The sequence below is a fragment of the Ustilago hordei genome, assembly GCF_900519145.1.
Source record: "Ustilago hordei strain Uho2 genome assembly, contig: UHO2_contig_12, whole genome shotgun sequence".
In the NCBI taxonomy this organism is placed as follows: domain Eukaryota; kingdom Fungi; phylum Basidiomycota; class Ustilaginomycetes; order Ustilaginales; family Ustilaginaceae; genus Ustilago; species Ustilago hordei.
In genome coordinates, this window is record NW_024545263.1 from 299480 (window position 1) to 320035 (window position 20556).

Sequence of the window (20556 nt, forward strand, 5' to 3'; positions counted from 1 at the left end):
ATGTCCCTCAGCAACCTGTCCATGTACAAGAGCTGCCCTCCCGGCCTCACATCCTCCAACGGCACTGCCTGCAACACCGCAACTTGCAACTCCCCCTTTGTCGCCCCCGATGCTCGTACACCCAAACCCGCCTCCGAAAAGCAGTGCACCTCCTGCGACGCTGGCTTCGGTGGCATCAATTGCAACGTCTGTCAATCGCCCAACGCCTGTCAAACTCGCAAGTCATCACTCGGTCTCAGCGCTCCCAACTCCCTCTTTGGTCAAAACGAGGCTCTTGTCTGTCATAAGCAGCCTTCCGCCGTCCGCACCACCTACATCGACTGCAATGTCAAGCAAGCGACCGCCAACAGTGTCTATCCGGGTGAGATGCGTATGACTCTTTCCAAGTCCTACGAGCCCGATACTTTCTCGCAGACCGGTATTGCTAGCTGGCCTGCCGAAAGCCACACCGCTCTGTCGCAGGTGTGGCTAGATGGAGTAGAACAGTTCTACTGTCAGGCTGCTGGATGCTCGGCTCGCAACTCGACTTCAACGCTCGACCCCAATGCTAAGTTCGGCAACACACAGTGGACTTGTACTTCGTTGCAGTGCTACTGTATCCCAGGCACAACCATGTGTGGAAGCGGTCAGCTCGATCTTTCCTCCGTCATCAACAACCTCAATGGTACTCTCAGCATGCCTTGTGATTACCTCGATCCGAACAACGCCACTGCCACTTCCAGATGTGCGTTCAGGGGAGAGCTTCTCAACAACTTCCTCGGTCAAGAAGGTCTTCCTCTCGACCAATGTCAATTCGGCTCTTGCCTCACCCAGTCGGAACTTGATCAATTCTATACAAACGGAAATGGAGAAGTTGACAGCCAAGATAGTGGCTCTTCGCTAAGCAATGCTGTCATCGCTGGTCTTGTCATTCTCGGTGTCGCCCTAGCTGCGATTGCTGCCTTGGTATTCCTTGGCTTCTCGGCGCAACGAAAGGCAAGACGTCTGACAAATGGTTCAGGACGAGGGCCTCTGGGCTTGCAATGGGAACACATCAACTACACCGTTCCCATCAACAGTGGTCTTCGCAGGAGACGCGCCAAGGCTGAGCCTGGTCAGCTGGCAGAAGTCGTACCCTCATCCGAGTTCAACGACTCGCTCGTTCACCTCGACTCGCATCCCTCCGGCAAGGACGACCTCAGTGTCGTTCGCAACAGCTCGGGACGCATCGAGCCAGGCTGCATGCTTGCTGTACTCGGTCCTTCTGGTGCTGGTAAGACGAGTCTAGTCGAGATCCTCGCTGGGCGACACAAGATCGGAAACGTATCCGGTACGGTTCGTGCCATCGACGCTCTACTCAAGCCCGAAGCTGAAGGCACCGCCTCACGCCGTACCATCGGCTTTGTCGACCAGGAAGACGCTTTACCGGCCTTCTCCACCGTTGGCGAAGCACTGCAAATGGCCGCCGACCTCTCGCTGCCCGATAACGTTACTCCAGCCGAAAAGAAGGACATTGTCGCCAACGTGATCCAGCAGCTTGGTCTCGAGCGAGTAGCTAATAAGCGTATCGGCGATGCAAGCCATCGCGGCCTATCAGGAGGCGAAAGGCGCAGGGTCTCGATCGGCTGCGCTCTTGTCTCCCGGCTTCGCTTATTGATAGCTGACGAACCGCTATCGGGTCTCGATGCCTTCTCGGCTTCTCGCGTCATCTCAGCTTTCCGCGAGCTTGCTACAGGACCGAACATCGGTGGGACGACGGTGATTGTGACAGTGCACCAGCCGTCTTCGGAGATCTTCTACAGCTTTGATCAGGTCATGCTCATGTCGCAGGGTGCTGTGATCTATCATGGATCGCCGAGTGATTCGTTGGCCTGGTGCGAAAGGCAGGGAGACAAGTGCCCTGCTGGTCACAACGTTGCTGATCACTTGCTGAAGATTGCTTCTTCCGCTCGTGCCGTTGTTCGTACCAGCGCACTTGAAGAGAAGCGTTTGCACGAAAAGACGAGCAATCTCTCTTCAAACAAAGGAGGTGATGCTGGTCGCAGCGTAGCCATTGCTTCTCCCGTTGAGAGCACCGGCACAGGTGTGGCTGCCGGCGAGTCATGGGAAAAGACAGTCGCTTACTCGTCCATGGCATCGTTCATGACGCAATTTGCTACACTCTGCAGACGAAACTTCATCACAGCAAGACGCGACCCTGGTGGTGCATTGGCTCACATTGTTGGCGCCCTCGTCATCGGTCTCATCGTCGGCGGATGCTTCTATCAAGTCAAGCTGACAATTGCTGGTTTCCAGAACCGCGTGGGATCGATGTACTTCCTCTTCATCCTTCTCTCCTTCTCGGCTCTTTCCTCCGCAACGGCTTTGACCAAAGCTCGATCACTCATGATGCGCGAGCGAGCCAACGGACTGTACGGCCCTCTTCCATGGCTCATCAGCTACGTAGTCTACGACGCTGTCCTCATGCGCATGATACCAGCGATCATCCTCAGCGTGATCCTATATTGGATGGTAGGTCTCAGACCTGAAGCAGACTACTTTTTCGAGTTCATGCTCATCGCGGTTCTCTTCCACCTTTGTATGGCGTTGTACAACATGCTGCTGGCTGCGCTCATTGAGGATCTGTCCGTTTCCATCCTCTTTGCCGGTGTCTTCATTCTGTTCAACATCGGGTTTGGAGGGTTCTTGCTCAACCTGAATGATTTGTCGCGTGTTTTCAGGTGGTTGCAGTGGATCTGTCCGATGAAGTATGCGTTGGAGGCGGTGGCGAGTCACGAGTTGAACGGCTTGCAGCTGAAGGATAGCGTGGGTGGTGTATCGATCACCGCTTCGGTCTCCGTGTTCTCCGGTAACCTGTTTGCGTTCAAGAGCGATGCCTACTATCGCGATCTGCTCGTGCTGGCGCTGGGCTTTGTGCTGGGCTTCTTTATTCTTCTGGCTGGCGCAGTGAGTTGGAGAATGAGAGAACGCCGTTAATCTCCTCTGCCTCCTATCATTTAGCAATTGTCTTTCTTTAGATCTGCTTGCACTATCTGGTCGGCAATAACACAGGTTCCTTCCAAGCCTCTAGTAGTGGTAAATTAATGGTTCTTCATTCGTACAGTGCGCGCCATAGTTGTGAATGGTGCATGGTGATGCTGCGTAGATGGTTTACAAATGTTGATCGTGCTTGAGTCTGATAGAACTTTGCTTTAGACAACAGGGTCTTGAACCGGCTTGTGAGATTCGGAACCGGGACCGCCGCGGGAGTCAAACTCTGCAGGATGAGCAACACGAAAGGTGTGTAAGAATGTCAGTATGCTGATTGATTGCCCGGAGGCAAGTGTCAAAGGAGATGCAGGGACTCACCCTTGGGATCCTTGCTAGCAACAGACTCGCGACCGGCGGCACCAGGGATTTGAGGCTCGCCCTGCTCTGCGCGCTTAGCGTTTTCCTCCTGACGCTGCTGGTCGTTCTTGGGCATGCTGTCGTTGAAGGTCTTCTCCATTGTGACTGATTATATGGTATAGGTGTTGGTAAACGAGCGGAAAAGTGGGTATAGAATGTAAAGTCGTTGGTGAGGAGGGAGGTAGAGCAAGAATCTTTAAAGTATATATACCCTTCAGTCTCATGAAAAATAGAAGCCCAAGCGACACGGATAGAGAATCTAGGCCCAAGCCTGTACCACAACATCGCCGACGAGCAAGGAAGAACGAGACTCCACGACAGCAGCGTCTTGACATCAGGCAGCAGCAATCGACGATCTTCAATCTAGCTCATAGAACTCAGTCAGGCCAGAGGGTTGCGCGCTTTGACGTCAGTTGACGGTACAGCTGCTACGCCTTGCCATGCTGGGCAGGAGCAGAGATAACTTAGGGTGGCACAATGCGAGTCAGCTGCCATCGGACTCATCAGAATGACTGACAGCTGAGGACCTGCATGCAGTGCTGATTCATGGCGGCATTGACCGTCCGGATATTTTTGACTTTTTCTGTGTTTTTATCGCGGTGCTAACATCTCTCTTAGATTCGAAACAGATTCTGACACGTCGTGACATAAGCCAGGGACTGGCCTGTTTTCCCGAACCTTTTCTTATTTTTATTTATTTATTTATTTTATTTATTTATTTTGGGGTTCAGGGTCGAAGCTCGAGGAAAAAAAGAAAAAGGTTACTGTAGCAGCCTGAGCAGAGTCTCGCGAACTGGCTGCGGTTCAAGAAGAAGTTCAAACTTCTGCCAACTCACTGAATCTCACCGCTCTTGCTCTCTTCCCTCACCAACACAGAGTCGAGGATCATACATAATGCCTGCGACACCAAAGTCAACACCCAAAAAGGCGACTGCCTCCGCCAACGGCACACCTGCTGCATCGCCATCTGCTGCAGGCACTCCAAGCCGTATGACCCGAGCACAGGCCCGCGCCACCGGTATCAAGATCAAGACCCCCTCACCGCTCAAGAAGGGCGGCTCTACGCCTAAAGCATCTTCCAAGAAGGCTGCTGCAACCGCTTCTGCTGAAGAGGAAGAAGAGAGCCCGTCTAAGTCCAAAGCCAAGTCGATCACCACCACACCAACCAAGTCTAGCTCTTCACCTTCAAAGAGTTCGCCAAAGAAGAGCCCATCGCACAGCAAGGCTGCTTCTGTATCGCCCAGCAAGCTTCCAGCTAGCCACGCGAAGCTCACTCGCAAGCCTACTTCGGCGCTTGCCACTGCTGAGCCTATTGTTGCTGAGTACTCTGAGCAGGAGGAGGAAGTTGAAGAGGACGAAAAAGTTGAAGAGGACGAGGATGACGAGGATGAAGAGTCAGATCTCGAAGAGGGGCAGGATGTTTCGGAGAAGGGCATGCAGCGACTGATGGCTGCTCTTGGCGAGGACGGTCTCGATGAGGTTGACATGGCGGCTTTGGACGAGCTTGCTGGCGACGAGGAGGATGAAGACGACGAGGACGTTGAAAAAGAGGATGTAGAGGGCGAGGTATCAGAGGGCGCGGTATCAGAGGACGAAGATAAGGATGAGGAGGAGCAGCCAGAAGATGGTGATATCCCTCCCGTTGTTGCCAGTGCCAACGGAGACACTCTCGCCGCATCCATTGCACGAAGCGGTCTTGTCCCTGCTGAAGAGTCCGACGATGAGGAGGACGAGGAGGCAAAAGAAGCCGAAGAAGCCGAAGAGGAAGGAGACGTGGAAGACGACGCAGAGAACGCCATCGCCTACGAAGACCTCCCCGACGACGTCGAGCTTTCCGAACAAGCCAAAGCCTCGCGTGTCCAGCGCATCAAGGTCAACAACGAATCCGCACTCAAACGCATCTACGAAGACATCCGCCTCGACGCTCCCTCCTCCTCTTCCTCCTCCAAGCTCCCCTGGATCGAAACAATGCGCGTCACCTACCCGACCTCCATCTCGGCGGAAGTGACCGATGTGGAAAACGATCTCGAACGCGAACTTGCCTTCTACAAACAAGCGCTCCACGCCGCTGTCGAGGGTCGCAAACTCGTCGAAGCAAGCGGTACAGCCTTCAGCCGACCTTGCGACTACTTTGCCGAAATGGTCAAGACCGACGAACACATGGAACGTATCCGTCAGAAACTCCTCGACGAATCTGCAGCGATCAAAGCTTCCGAAGCTGCCAAGAAGCAACGTGAACTCAAGAAGTTCGGCAAGAAGGTGCAGGTGGAAAAGTTGCAGGAACGCATTCGCAATAAGAAGGAGATGAACGAACGCGTTAATGGGCTCAAGCGCAAGCTCGGTGGCGGTGTTGGTGACGACGACGGCGAAGAGTTTGATGTAAGGCTGGAGGAAGCTATTGGTGAGAGAGCTAGTAAGAAGCAAGTGAATGGGAAGGGTGGAAGAGAGTCAACGAATAAGGCAAAGATGCCCAGATCGGCAAGAGATGCAAAATACGGTTTCGGTGGTAAGAAGAAGTATTCGAAGAGCAACACTGCCGAATCCACCAACGATTTCAGTGTTGGTCCTACACGAGGTGCGAGAGGAAGCAAACCTTTGAAGGGCAAACCTACATCGGGTAAAGCTGGGTTCCGACCTAAGCAGAAATCAGGTGCTGCAAAGAGACCTGGCAAGGCAAGGAGGGCCGGTCACTAAGCTCTTTGCTCATACACTCATGCTTTGCTCATACACTCTTCACTCATACACTCATGCTTCGCTCATACACTTATGCTTCACTCATACACTCATGCTTCCCTTCCGTTCTCACTGATTTACTGCAATATTGATACTCTCTTGCACACAAACACACTCTGTGAGGTTGGGATGATGAATTGTTCTGAAATTTGCCTGCGAATGCGATGAAGAGGGAGGAAAGTACAAATGCTGGGAGAATATATATCTGATCTGTGAGAAAGGAAAGCTGAAGCTGGTCCAAGTCGTAAGCGTCGTAAGGATATGAAGACGGAGAAAGTCGTAAGGGTATGCTGGTGAAGATGTTAGGAGGTGGTGAGGAGGAAATGAATGTCTAACGGAAAGATGTGGTGTGAATGTGTTTAGGCGCGAACGGCACTCGTTTTGACAGCTGAACCGCCAAAGAGCTTCTTCTTTGCCTTTGCCTTGCCCATCTGAGGCGAGCCCGGCTCGTCGATCGAGTCGGCCAACGAAGCTCGACGCAGAGCCGCCGCTGCAGCTGAGATCTCCCTCTGATCGCCCACATCGGAGGCTTTAGAGTTGCGACGGGAAGCATTGTACGGTGACAAGATGGGCTGAACACGGCTACCACCAGGACCGCCAGTTATGGGGATCGCAAGATCCTGACATGTCGGTGGAGCGAGTTCGGCACAAGCGACGTGAGTTTTATAAGGGCAATCATCGCAGTCCATGAATGGCTTCCAGCCGATCCTCTTGCCGCAGACCCAGCACTTGGCGAGGGCGTTGCTGAGCATGACGGCAGGAGGAAGAAGGCTAGGGTAGCTGCTGACGTGCTGGTGTTGGTGGCTGTTGGATCCTGCAGCAGCTTGTGCAGCAGCTGTGACCGAAGTGGGTCGGCGAGTGCCGTTCTTGACAAGAGTAAAGCGATGGCAGATGGGGACAGGCTCGATGAGGCCCGAGTTGACTGAAGCGATGGTGGCGAGAGCCATCGAAGGGTCGGCGCGGCGAGTGCGCGCTGTCATAAACGACTGCATAGCCGACGCATCAGCAGAGCCTCGACGAGTTGGGATGAGCAAAGACGAATCGTTCTGACGCAATGTTCGCACCGAGAGGGTGCTTGCACGCTCATCGAGCATTGCAAGTGGCGCATGTCTGGCGGTCAGCTTGGAGGAACGCACAACCGAAGTGCTGTAATCGCTCTCGGCATAATCGACGTTCTCGAGGAGACCAGCTTCAGATTCCTGGCGGCATCTTTCAGCTGCAGCACCAGGCGAAGAGAGCCAGCTGCGGTTGATGCTAGGAAGCGCATCAGAAGTCTCGTCGCTCCACCACGGGTTGCCGTGACCAGCGACCTTGAGTGTGCTGGAGCCTTTGATGGACCCAGGACCGCTGAGATCCTCCTCGATGCCAATTTTTTCAAGTGCTGCAAGGGCTTCTTCGATCTCGTCGCCGCTGTCGTCCGAGTTTGCGTTGGAGTGGCTGCCGAGCTTCAAAGCACCGTTGAAGCTGGGCAATCTTGGTGGAGCAGCACGCTTGAGCTTGGAGCCCATGATGGAATGGATGGTGGCGCCTCGGACACTGCCGATAGCGTAGCGGTTCTCTGCTTGCTCGCACATGAGCACTTGGCGCTCAATGTCACGAAGGCGAGAAACAACCTGACGCATCTCGGGTCGATCTCTTGGGTCTTCCTCTACGCAGTCAAGGGTGAGCTGGATAAATGCTTCAGGGCAGCCCTCTGATGCCATCTCACGTACCTCATCGGCATCCAAGCCAAAGGAGGGCATGGTTCGCTTGAAGGTGTAAGAGTCGACGAGGTGTCGTGAAGCAATCTCGGCAAAGATGACACCGAGCGAGAAAACGTCTGAGGGTAAGCTGAAGTCGAGACCGAGCAAGATCTCTGGCGACATGTATCCATCTGTACCACAGTAGCTGATTCTGCGCATCTCCTCTTGGTTACGTGCTGCGATACGAGCAAAGCCAAAGTCGCAGATCTTGATGCGTTCGTTGGCGGTGATGAGAAGATTCTCGCCCTTGAGATCGCGGTGCATGCAGTTACGAGCATGAAGGTAAGCAAGCGCACGTGAGATGTCCATAGCGAAGCTCATACGCAAGCGCCAAGGGAAAGGCTTGCTGTGATCTGCGATGTAGGAGCGGACGTTGCTGCCGACGAACTCGGAGATGATGTAGATCCTGCCATCGAAGCCTGGGCTCTTTGTTAAGCCGATGTATTGAACAATGTTGGGATGTCTTGCTTCCTTCATGAGGACGCACTCTCGCTCAAAGTACTTTTCGACATCGTATGTATTGTTGGGTAGGACCTCCTTGATGGCGACCTCGGTGCCGAGGTACTCGCCTTTGAAAACGACACCAAAGCTACCACCGCCGATCCTCAGCCAGTCGCCGCCGTTGGGACCAGAAAGGTCGGCAAAATTGATGACGTCGAACCTATCCATTGCTGGCTATGGAAGCGGGGAAATATGGAAGCGGAGAAATATGCCAGCGCCTGTGTCTGATTGGTGTGCAGCTAGCGCCTGTTTGTTTCGTTTGAATGTTGTATAGATCGAGATGTTAGGATTGTTTGTTCTTCGTCAAGGTCGTGATGGGGCAATGTTTGCCTTGAGGGGCTGAGCAAGTGAATGAATGGGGCGCGAAGAAGAGACAGGGAGTCAGCTCTGAAGGAAGGGAGTGGCGGCCAGCGTCGTGAGTGTATGAGAGCAAGAGGGAAAGCGAGACGGGTTGAGAGCGTGGATATCCGAGGTATATATGGAAGAGGCAAGCAAGGCGGCACAGGAAGTTTAACTGAGCAGCCGGCTAGCTCGGATAGGATTGAAGCAAAGGGAAAAGGGTCAACTTACCTGTATGAATGGAGCTAGATGCGGTGTGATGTGAAGCTGTCGCAAATTGGTTGTCGGAGATGAGGATAAGGTTGCGAATCTAAGAGAAATTGAGAGCGAAAGATCGAGGGTCGAATCAAAGCGATCCAGATGGAAGGAGATGGAAGGAGAATGGGAGAGAAAGCGGCTGGCGGTTAGAGCGAGATGGTGGAGAAAAGGGAAGGAGAAAAAGGAAGGAGAAAAAGGAAGGAGAAAAAGGAAGGAGAAAAAGGAAGGAGAAAAAGGAAGAAGGAGGAGATGTGACTGGAGAGTGAGTCAAATGTAAACTCGTGTGGTCGAAGGTAGGGTCCAGTATCAATGCGGACGGTCGCGGAGTGAATCGTGCAGCTTTGAGCTTGAGATGGAAGAGTTGAGGTCAAGAAAGATGAGGACGACGAGATGGAGAGGAACAAAATGAGGAAAAGTTTGATAGAATGGAGACGGGACCGGATGCGGATCGGTGTCAAGGAGGGAGGAGGAGAGAACGATGACGGTGTGGGAGCAGTTTCGTTGTGGATTGAGAGAGAGAGAGAGAGAAGGAGGGAGACTTGATTTGTAGAAGAAAAAGCCTCGAGATGTTGGCCGAGATAGAAAGAGAGCGAAAGGTATCAAGATGCGGAGGGAAGAGGGGAAGGGAAGAGGGAAGGGGATGAGGAGGTTGATGAGGTTGATGAGGTCGATGAGGTCGAGCTGAGTTATGAGACTGTAGCTGGAAGCAGTTGGCCTACTAGCTTTAGGCTGTGTTTCCTCAGGGGTGTTGCTGCTGTGCTCTCTCAAGTGAAATTAGGAAGGTGCGAAAAAGACGCTTGAGCTGCATACAACTCTGGGACCCTGCTTAAACAGCAGCGGAGACTGAAAAAAAAAAAAAAAAGAAAGAAAAAAAAAGGGCAGATTTTGAAAAGTTTCCAAGCCGAAAGCGGACAAGACCAAGACTTGCCCTCGAAGCCAGCTCAGCTCGTCTCACAACCCCACTTTGAACTACTCTTATCTCCTATTCCGAGCTGCAATCGCATCGGGATATACTTCTGACGCTCCGATTTGGCTGCCGTCTGGAAGAAAATCGGGCTGGCTATGCCTGATCCGACAGACAGCAAAGAGGCTGAGCAGCTTCATCAGCTCGAATGAATCCAGGCAGACTGGGCGTGAGAGAAGAGACACACAGGGGTCGGGACTGCCGACTACTTGGGTGGTATGAGAGCTGACCTCCTGACAAAGGCTACTAAATAACCAAAAGTAAAAAGCAGGTCTCTCGACGGGGCTCGACACGCCTCCTGGATCTCAAGGTATCATGCTGTCAGATCAATGCTGACACCTACATCGTCGACGGTGTCTCTGTTTGTGGGCTGTGTTGCTATGAAAGGTACCCAAACGACAACGCCATAAAGTTTATCATCGAGCAAAGCAACGTCTTGATGCTATTTGAACCATGACAACAGCTTGATCTCGCCGTTCAGATGATTTGGATTTGGATCGACGATGCTGGCCGACGACCTCTGATGAGGTTGCTTGAGAGAGAGACCTCTGGATTCAACGTGGTGTCGAGGGTATATATGACTTTGAGAGCTTTGCCTGCGTCACTCAGGGGTCTCGCTCGCAAGTTGCTTTCTGTTGCTGTGTTGATCTGGATTCGTTGCTTGATCTCTGACCAAGTGCCTGAATTGCAAATTGCTTTAAAATTGCAGAAAAGGAACCGAAAAGGGCCACGGGAAACAGCAGCCCGCCGGAAAAACTGTTCCGAGAGAAGTCCCTGGCTCTCACACCTGTCAGGCACACTTTTTCAGGTTCCTAACTGCCACACCAACACTAACCTAGGCAAGTTAGCATCCACACGACCATGCAGCAGCAGCAAGCAAGCGAACATTTCGGAGCTTTTCAATGTCCAACGAGCAACTAGAATTAGAGTGAACAGTACAAACAGCAAGATGCTCATAGGTAGAGAGGTTGAGCATAGCCGCCCGCATCACTCGCTGCTTTTCTTTTTTTTCTTTTTTTTTTTTTCTCTTTTTTCTTTTTTCTTTTTTCTTTTTCAGAGGCGTCAAATGAGTGTGCCTTTTTTTGGAGTAGAAGTTACTTTTCTTGACGCATTCATACAGCGACGACTCACCAAAAGTCTACGCGGCATTGCTGTGGGAATACAGAAAGAGCTTCATCTGAAAAAGTTTATTTTTTGTGTTTTGTGTGAAAGTCTCGCAGGCTGGAAAAGTGAGAAAATTTAGGCTGCAGTTGACCCCTATTCCGGTGTGAGTGCTGACAAAGGCGCCCACCAACATTACTTTCCCTCGAACTCCTTCTCGTCATCCATACGGCTTTTCCGACGACAGAGCTCTCTCTCTCTCTCTCTCTCTCTCTCCTCTCTCTGCACTCTGCAGTCAGTCAAGCAGGACTTGGTCTGTTGAGAAGCTTCTCGACCCTCGGACAGAGATCCAATTTTCGCTGACCGACGCTTGGACAGGCCTTTCTCACTCACCGCAAGCCCCTCTTATTTTATTGACTTGGAGGAGAGCAGAGTCTGGTTGAGGCTAAAGTTGACTCAGTTTCACTCTAGCTGCGGCTTGTCGGCATCTCCGTCCGTCCGTCGGGCGTTGTTCTGCACTTTGCATCTTGTCGCACTTTGCATCTTCTCGCTCTTGGACCTTGCCGACCTGCAAAGAGGGCCCTCTGTCCCTCTCTCTCTCACACCATCTCAAGTTCCTTACTGGAAACTCTTTTCGGCTTCCATCCGAACTCGCCAACGAGGCACACGACAACCAGCCGTCCCCACCAACCAGTCGTCCCCACCAACACAGCCGTCCCCACCAACACAGCCTCCGCTTTTCACTTGATATTGGTGCAGCGCACCTGCCCAGCTCGTCTTGACGAGCGCCGGTTCATCTCACACAGCTGCAGTTGATCCTGCTTTCGAGCTTAGCGAAATGGTCGCGCTGCTTCCATCCAGATCAGCAAGTATACCAAGAGCGACACCGTTGACGCGCACGACTACATCGCTCCTCCTAACACTTGCACTCATCAGTGCTGTCTCGGCTCAAACAGCGACAGGCTCACTTCCGGCAAGATGGGGTCAGGCCTCAGCACTTGTTGGCTCTCTCTTCCTTGTTCAAGGCGGCAAGACACAGGGCACCACTGGCGGAGGATATACATACGATTCAGCACCTAGCGATGGGCAGATGTACGCTCTTGATCTTTCTTCCGGCTTTCCACTTTCCTCGCCGCCATGGCAGGCCGTCTCAGTCGAAGCTGACCAAATCGCCCCTCCTGCTGTCTCGTTCCACACCATGTCGCCACTCAACAGCACCTCTCTTCTCCTCTTTGGTGGTGACGCTAGCCCGATGCTCCCGATTCAGACCAGAAATGATTCCGCCTACCTCCTCCATCTTGGCCCATCAGCCTCTAACCGCACTGTCAACTATCAGACTGTCCCCACAACATGGAACCAACCAATGCGCAGGCTCTACCACACCAGCGAGACTAACGGTCGAGGTCAGATAGTCATCCTTGGAGGTCAAAAAGCTGATGGTTCCCAAATCCCTCTCGATGAGCAATGGAGCATTGACACGTCCGCCACCTCACCTACATTCCAGCTCGTCTCTCCATCACCGCCAGGCAGTCTTGTAGGCTCCACTTCCACCATGCTCAGCGATGGTACTCTCCTTCTTCTTGGTGGTCTCGACCTCTCCGGCCAGCTCCAGTCCATGCAAAATCTCTACGCATACTCCACCAGATCCCGGACTTGGTCTCAAACCACCACCACCGCATCCTCCTCCAACCAGACTCTGCCAGCACGCCAAACAAGTGGCACCAGTGCAGCCTTCCCAGCCCGGCGTCGCAACCATATCGCAGTCAGCCTTCCCAATCAGCGCCTATTTATTCACGGTGGCGCCAACGCCGATCTCTCCGCTGTCTACAGTGATGCCTGGATCCTCGATTGGAGCGTCAACCCTCCCGTTTGGTCCCAGCTGGAATCTACTGGTGGGCCCGGTGCTCGATATAGCCATTCAGCTGTCGCCTATGGTCGACAAGTGGTCATTTCCTTCGGATGGTCCGGAGCTAATGCAGCTTCCACGGCTCTGTACGTCTTTGATGCTTCAACGCTCCTAGCATCAACCTCGTCACAGGGCAGCTGGTCAGGTGGAAGCTGGTCATCAACAACCTACACACCCGATCCCCAAGTAACTCGACCTTCGACTCCCGCCTCCAGCTCAGCCTCATCCTCAGCCTTCTCCAGTAACGGATCCAGCTCCAGCTCGGGCGGCAGCTCAACACCCTCTTCCGACTCCAACAATAGCCCTAATAGCAACGGCAGCGACACTAGCTCAGGCAGCTTCCCCACAAATCCAGGCACAAGTGGCAACCACGGCTCAGCTCACGCCGACGGTCCAAGCGACGGAGCCAAGGCAGGTGCCGCAATCGGTGCTCTTCTTGGCGCAGGCCTTATCGTAGGTGCCGGCTATGCAGCATACCGTCGTAGATCGCTCAACAACTATCGTCGCTATGCTGATGCCTCCGTCGGTCTCCTTGGTCTCGGTGAAGGCCGTGGTGCTGGGCCGGATGACGACGACTATTTGATGGAAAAAGGCGAGTATCACCCTCCTTACCATCGCACAGAGGATGGAGGAGCACCACTCACCGGCGGTGTCGGCTATGGTCGCAAACCAGGTCGCAGCGAGGGCACCGCCTGGACAGCAGCTAACGTCGGTCATGCAATGGAGGGGTCCGGACCACACTTTCGCCAACGTATCGCCATCCTCGCTGGTCGAGGAAAGCGCGATACCCACGTCGCCCCACGTGTCGACATGCTTGCTGATGAAGGAGACGGCAACAGCCTCTTCCGTCCCCAGCATCCTCAAGAACCAAGCCATCTTTACAATGACCAAGATGAACAAGATCTCGATAGTCCATGTTGGAACGTACATCAACTTCGAGAGCATTCCTATGCTCAGGTGGGTGAAGAAGATCTTTCGCTCGGAGACCTAGGACGTCTTCCCCACCATGATGACGATCGCGAGGCGATGGCAGAGCACGATCTCTGTTCTCCCTTTGAAGATCGTCCTGAAGAGTCACCGACCCAAGGCATCGCGCTCATATCAGGATTGGCGCACGAGGATGGCAAGCTTGCAGATCGCAAAGTGGACCGCTACGAGCGTCACTCAGATGATGATGGACGCTCCGATTTTGATTTCGGCCCCTCGATTCAGTCACACGATACAGCAAGCAAAAGTGATGTTCCTAGCAGTTCCAAGTCTTACGATGTGCTTGCAACGGGTGGTATGGTGTCATTCTCGGATGCAAGCCACGGTCGTAAAAGTGCACAGGGCTCCATGAAGCGCAGTCCAACATGGTGGGATCGATTCATGGGCAACTCGCTGCTCGAACGTACTGCTTCGGGAAGATTTCTTACCGGACCCAACGCTAACGTGCCTATCCGAGATCCAGCGCCACCGCCTGTCAGTGGATTGGAAGCCATCACTGAATCTCCCCGCTCACGCGACGTTTCCGAAGCGAACCGCAACCAGGCGCAGGATCCTTTCGCAGACTCTGATCAACTGCACATGGACCAAATGGGTCGTCGGCTGCCAACCCAAGGCGAAGAACTCTATCCGTCGCACTCACAAGGTCGATCACTCTCCTCCATCGGCTCAGCACGCACGAACGCGAGCTCGCACTTTGAATTGCGCCTCCGTGGCATGGATGTCATTCAACGTGTTCCTACTACTTCTAGCCGACGCACGCAATCGACCACTCGAACAGGCAGTACGATGAGCGATAGCGATAGCGAGCAAGCTCTCAGTCGTGGGCCCACCCTCTTGAGACCTAAGAACGTAGCTAGTTCTGAGGCGCTAGGTGAAGAAGATACGCCTGCATCTCTTGTTTGGAGACCTGAACATTTTACTCACCCTCAGGCTGGATTGGAGGATCTGCAAGAAGAGCAGACTGAAGATCTGGCTCAGACCTCCTATCCTGCAGTTCAAAGTTCCTCGCCACCTCTCTCTTGGTCTAGAGCGGGGCAAAGAAAGAGCAACCTGTCAGAAACGCCCTCTATCACACCTCTTACCACCAAACGTGCCAGACTCAACCGGGCCATGGTCTCACCCCTCTTCCCATCCGCCCAACCTCGCCTAACTGCCCCTGCCCCCACAGTGGCTGCACCAAATGCTAGCGTGAGGGACAAAGTAAAGGCCTTCGAATCTCAATCCTCCACGACGCCGGAAAATGCTTCAATTTGGACTGCCAGCTTGTCCTCTACCAAATCCCGCACTTTTGGTACAACCAATACCGAGACGGGAGACAGGTCCGCAGAAGCCATGGAAAGGGCCATATCTCCCAGCTCTACAGCCACAGGGTCCAGGAGAGGAGGGAAAAAGGCCAAGTACTACACACATGGGTTGGTACCCAAGGCTCAGTTGTTCGTAGCTAATCCTGATGGATCTGATTCCTAAAGCTCCCATCTTCCAGTCAGAGAGGAGAATGGTGGGTGAGTAGCGGATAAACGAAAAAGGCGAGGAGAGAGGAAGGGTATGGACTCTTATTTGTATCATCTTGTTATCGTTCCCACAGCATATAGTCACCGTTGTCTTTTTTTCTCCTTTGTGCATTTCTGCAGAACAATCATGTCTCTCAAGTCGTTTATTGGAATTGTATTGCATTCAAGCAGCCACCTCGCCTTTCCTGTGTCTGCAGTCGACTTTTCCCGCTCTAATCCCTTTGAGCCATACTTGAACCTCACACATTACTCATCACACACGAAGTCGAACTAGGAAAGAATGTTCTCTGGGAAACATCTTGAATTGCTCGAAATGCAATCTCTAATACCCTCCGAGCAAGTATCACTACTGAGGATACGAAGGCAACTGCATAGCGCTCGCAATCAGATTGACAGCCTCCTGATCTATGTCCTCATTCTGTATGCTCAGTGGCCAAACGCTTTGATCATGGGAGAAGAATTCTGCGATGGTGAAGGAACTTGTATCCAACTGTCCTGGTGTAGGTGGATGGTGACTGTAAGCGCTAAGTGCATGTGCTGCCGATGCCGAATTATGATGAAGCGAACTCGTTCGAGAATGTGTTTGACGTGAGGGCGACATAACCACCGCATTCGAAGTTGATGAGTGCGGGTGTAGATGGGTGGAATGACGAGCAGAAGAAGGAGAGGCGTAGACGTGGCTGTTGATAAAGTTGCTCACGGGTGTTCCTGCCTGTGCGCCGCTAGGATAGGGTGTGTGTCCGGTGGTATGTTGGGTCACTTGCTCTTGCTGCTCCTGCTGCTGCTGACCGTTGTGACCCTCGCCTTCGAACTGAGATACCGAGATAGGAGCATGGAAACTAGATATCGGATCGAACTGATCCATCTGCCAACTCCCCATCAGTGCATCAATATCGAACGTCAAGCCTGCCGAGATACCCAATCCAAAGGGCGAATCTCCACTGTGCGTCGATGCGAACTCCTCCGAACCGGTATTGCCTGTCAAGATACCATTCATACCTTCCATCGACTCTGACAGCGTCATAGCATCCGCTTTCGGTGTGGCATGCAACGATCGCTCGAGCCTCTTCTTCGATCGAATACGTGACTTTGCCCACTTGAGCACCATTTCGATATCCCTGATGGGTGCAGACTGGGCGTCTTCGTCCGAAGCTTGCGGGTCAATCTCGCCTCCATTGCCCGCAGCCTCCTGCTCCAACGCACGCAGAGGCCACGAAGCACCAGCCCAGTACTGCTGTAGCTTTCGCAAGATCCTCTGACAAGCACCAAGGTTGATCTCTGCGTACGACTTGGTCGAAACAAGTGCACTGGTCCTGCTCTGCTGTTGAGGACCCGCACCTCGCGATGGTGGTCTCGAAGGCGCAGGCGTGGTCCCATGCCCCATGTTCCTCAATGCCTCCCTCGCTGCCTCCCTTTCCGCAACAAATGATCGCCCGGCAGGCAACACCAGCTGATCCAGATAAGGCGAAGCAGTGATACAACGATCGTCGAATGCATCTCCGAGCGTCAAGATATCCGCAATCGTCCTCGAAGCCGCCGCGCTTGCCGCTGGAGCAAACGAGGGCAACAAGGGCACCGAGTCACCCGTGAACTTCTTCATCAGAGCTGGTCTATCCAACAACCCAATCGTCGAGTGGAAGAGCACGTGCAGATATACAAAGCCAGGGCTCTGATTATGCACCGCACTCTTCTGAAAAGTCTGGACGTTGAAGTGAAGGTTCGCTGGCAAGTCCGAATAGCTTTGCGCAAGCTCGAACCACATCCGCGTGAGATCGCCTTTCGTGGTTTCTGCCGAGATGGGAGATTCTTCGCGTTCGCGCCTGTTCAACAGCTCGCCCATACGTCCTCGGAGCATCAGAATGCGCACCACATGTCCGAAGACTACAGTCTCATCCTTCATATCGCTTCCCTCGCTGAGCTTCGACAACTCGATATCGATCTCGCTCTCTCGGATGGATACGGGTCGACCAGTACCGAAAGTGGTGATGCGGTCCAGGCCAATGACAGCCCAGAACAGCAATCTTGCTTTCTCCTGATGCTTCTCGTTAGGAATGCTCTGAATGCTGACCTCATGCTGCAAACCAAGATCCTGCGCCATCCTCAATGCCATACCCACATACATCCAGAGGCCGGAGTCACTTCCTGCTGCGAACTCAGCATAACTCAACAGAATCAAAGCTTCAATCACCTCGATGGAAGGGAAGGACAGCAACGGAATGATGAGGATCTTGGCCATCTCGCTGAAAGGATCGCCCGACGACTTTCGTGCCACTTTACGCAGCTCAGGTCGATTCGAGAAGCGCGCAGCCACTGCACACACAGCATTGGCAAGGATGGCTGGCATCGATCCGTCCTCGACACCGTTCTTGAGCTCATCATCCTCCATCCAGGGACACCAAGAGGGCTTGAAGTGAGTAAGGAAGAGCGAGACGAGATGCTCTAGAATATCCTTCCTGGGGTATCTGGGTCGATTGATCTCGAAGAGCTCGCGAGTGACGGATGAGGATGCTTTGTTGTCAATGCGGGCGCCCGGGCTGGAAGCTAGTGCGGGATGAGGCGAAAGAGCTGCTTCGTCCAACGGCTTGCCTGGTATGCGCGTCTCATCGTCGTCGCGGATTGAGAATCCGAAGCTAGGTCTGTTCTCCGAGGCTTCGTTGTCTTCCAGCGCCGGAGCCAATTCGTCGGTGCCAGACACCTCAGAGTCCTGCAGAACGCCCACTTTGATCTTGCGATAGCCCGGTGTATTTGCAGTAGTACCGAACCAACGGAAGAAGGGCAGTACGATCTTGGGCCGAGACTGAGGCACATGCACTTCTTCCACCGCAGTCTCTTGGTGCTCTGCGTCTGGTCTGGTAGCGCCACTGCGCTGCCACCTCTCGATGCCGTCTCGAAGCTCCGCCGACACGCCTCGACCAGGCGAATTTGGCTCGTTGTGTGAGGAGCGATGCTCGACTTGGGGTCGTCCTGGCTCGTCAAACTTGTTTAGCGCAGTCGATTCGGAAGGATGACCGTAATACTCGAGCGACATGGGATCAACAGGATGATTTGATGACTTACGAGGGTGAGATGCAGAGTACTTGCGGCGTTTTTGCAACTCATCGATGGGAGCTACGTTGACTGGCTTGGGCGCGGCATACATGGTGGCTGATCGACCTGACCTGTTGGGAAAGGCACTGCTGTCGCTGGGAGTATGCTGTTGCAGGAAGATGGACGGTGCTCCAGTCGGGCTTGGATCTGAGCCTGACCCGAGCGAAACAGAATTTCTATGGTAAGATAGATAGTGCGAGTGAGAGAATGCCTCCATGGGCGCTCCTTGCAAGTCGCTCATTGACGAATGGCTGTACCTGTGCTTTGGAAAACCGTGTGCTGGAGGGCCGGCTGAAGCAGAGTCTCTTTGGTAAGGCTCGGCATGCGTCGACACAGTCTCTGATCTGCGTCTGGATGCTGAAGAAGAGGAGTTCATTCTGGAAATCTGAGCGGGCGTGCTTTTGAGCGGCGGGGACATAGCTGAGACTGAGGATGCAGATGTCGAGTTCTTCATTGGGGCTAGCGTGACGGGTGCAGGCAGGGGTGCTGCAAGATTGGTTGGATTGGCAAATGAGCGGAAGACGGCTTTCGCCTTTTGCTTGCCCGTGGAAGAAGATGCTGCGCCGGTGTCCTCGGACTTGACCTGGGGTGTATCACTATCCTCCTGCTCGGACTTTTTGCGCTTTGGTGGTTTGGGCCTTGCTGACTCGTCAGGGCCATCTTGAGACTTGCGTGAAGCGCCGGCTTTGTGGCTCTTTTTGGAAGCGATGGATCTGGCATTTGCGCTCGGTGGACCGCAGTGGGCGAATCGAGAAGCTCTCAGGGCAGGTACGAGATCGTCGACTCGGAAGAGACACTGCTTGCCTGAAGCGAGACAGTTCTGGCAGACTGGCGCATCCGGCGAGAGAAGGCAGCGGACCTTCTTGGCTCTACATGCCTCGCAGGCACTGACGGGTCGAGTGCGCTTTTTGGGTTGAGAAGGTGAAGCAGATGCGCCAGACCTTCTGCCATGTGCTTTGGAGGAGGAAGAGGAAGCAGGTTCGTGGGCTGGAGTGGATGGACTGGCGGACGCAACGGAAGCCAACGTCTCGGCGGCTGCCATCATTGCTGAGCTGGTCATGATTGGCAGATGACTTGGGTTATCTTTGACGTCAACAAACTGATGCTGGAAAGGCGGCGCTACTGTAAGTGCTTTAGGAGCGCATGGCGAGTGTATGAGGATCTACTGTCGGAAAGGTATACACTCGCTGTATCCCAACGGGCTTTTTGTGCTTGAAGAGGCAATGAAGTTGATCGCTCAGTTGGCGGGCTGTGTAAAGATCGGTAAGCTGGACGTCTGAGACCCTGTTTTCTGAACAACGTCACCGCGTCGTCTGGGTGTTTAGGGAATAGAACAAGTCAGCTATACTAATGTGCAGAGCTCGATTGGGCGATGGAGAGGAGGTGCGTTAGTGAGACCTGAATGCAGGTACGATCCTCACGAAGCTGTAAAGACGCGCAATGATGGTCGGTTGGGATTGACAAAGGTGACGTGCAGGTGTGTTGCAAGAACGAACGAGGCAATGGCATTCAGATGAAAGGAAGGTCGAGGTGTCGTGTGGACTTTTAGGTGGTGGCGCCTAAGACGGGATGCCTTCCGCCTGTGTGCTCATGTCGTGAATAAAGAGTATCGACGGCAGTTGCCTCGTTGCCATATGGAGTGGAAATGGAGTGGAAATGGAGTGGAAATAGAGTGGCGAGATGGAGTGGCGAGATGGAGTGGCGAGATGGTGGTAAAGTGGCAGTGATCAGATGATCAACTGACAGAAGTGAGCGGTAATGTCAAAGGCGTAGTGCAAGGAGTCAAGGGACCAATAGACAGGAGGAGGGAGTATGCGAAACCCCAGACTACGGCCCATCCGCTTGGACCTCAAGCGCGGTCAATATGGCAGGATTTCGCGGTTTGAAATGGCGCAGTCGTGTCTCTCATCGTATTCGTCGTCGTCGGGTAGCCGCTGCACCTCTCTCCCTCCTTGCTTGGCACAGAGCTCAATCTCCTCGAGAGGTCTCTGCTGTCATGGCTCAGCGCTTCCTTATCCGCAACGGTGCATTGCCTGTCGGAAAGATGCCGAAAGATGAGGC

General features: G+C 53.5%; 6 protein-coding genes across 6 annotated transcripts; 3 read left to right on the plus strand and 3 right to left on the minus strand.

The window, feature by feature from the left end:
• On the plus strand, positions 1-2955 carry UHO2_05154 (uncharacterized protein; the record flags this gene model as incomplete). Its single annotated transcript, XM_041556156.1, has 1 exon — positions 1-2955. One exon carries the CDS (start codon positions 1-3, stop codon positions 2953-2955), a length of 2955 nt encoding a protein of 984 aa, XP_041412090.1.
• A 215-nt stretch (positions 2956-3170) lies between these two features.
• Positions 3171-3466, minus strand: UHO2_05155 (uncharacterized protein; the record flags this gene model as incomplete). The annotated part of the gene is made up of 2 exons (XM_041556157.1): positions 3171-3235; positions 3328-3466. 2 exons carry the CDS (start codon positions 3464-3466, stop codon positions 3171-3173), a joined length of 204 nt encoding a protein of 67 aa, XP_041412091.1.
• Positions 3467-4260: 794 nt separating this feature from the next.
• On the plus strand, positions 4261-6060 carry UHO2_05156 (uncharacterized protein; the record flags this gene model as incomplete). The annotated part of the gene is made up of 1 exon (XM_041556158.1): positions 4261-6060. The coding sequence occupies one exon, from the start codon at positions 4261-4263 to the stop codon at positions 6058-6060; it is 1800 nt and encodes a 599-aa protein (XP_041412092.1).
• Positions 6061-6458: 398 nt separating this feature from the next.
• UHO2_05157 (uncharacterized protein) lies at positions 6459-8510 on the minus strand (the record flags this gene model as incomplete). Its single annotated transcript, XM_041556159.1, has 1 exon — positions 6459-8510. The coding sequence occupies one exon, from the start codon at positions 8508-8510 to the stop codon at positions 6459-6461; it is 2052 nt and encodes a 683-aa protein (XP_041412093.1).
• A 3332-nt stretch (positions 8511-11842) lies between these two features.
• On the plus strand, positions 11843-15364 carry UHO2_05158 (uncharacterized protein; the record flags this gene model as incomplete). Its single annotated transcript, XM_041556160.1, has 1 exon — positions 11843-15364. The coding sequence occupies one exon, from the start codon at positions 11843-11845 to the stop codon at positions 15362-15364; it is 3522 nt and encodes a 1173-aa protein (XP_041412094.1).
• A 390-nt stretch (positions 15365-15754) lies between these two features.
• On the minus strand, positions 15755-19555 carry UHO2_05159 (uncharacterized protein; the record flags this gene model as incomplete). The annotated part of the gene is made up of 1 exon (XM_041556161.1): positions 15755-19555. The coding sequence occupies one exon, from the start codon at positions 19553-19555 to the stop codon at positions 15755-15757; it is 3801 nt and encodes a 1266-aa protein (XP_041412095.1).
• Positions 19556-20556: the final 1001 nt, after the last annotated feature.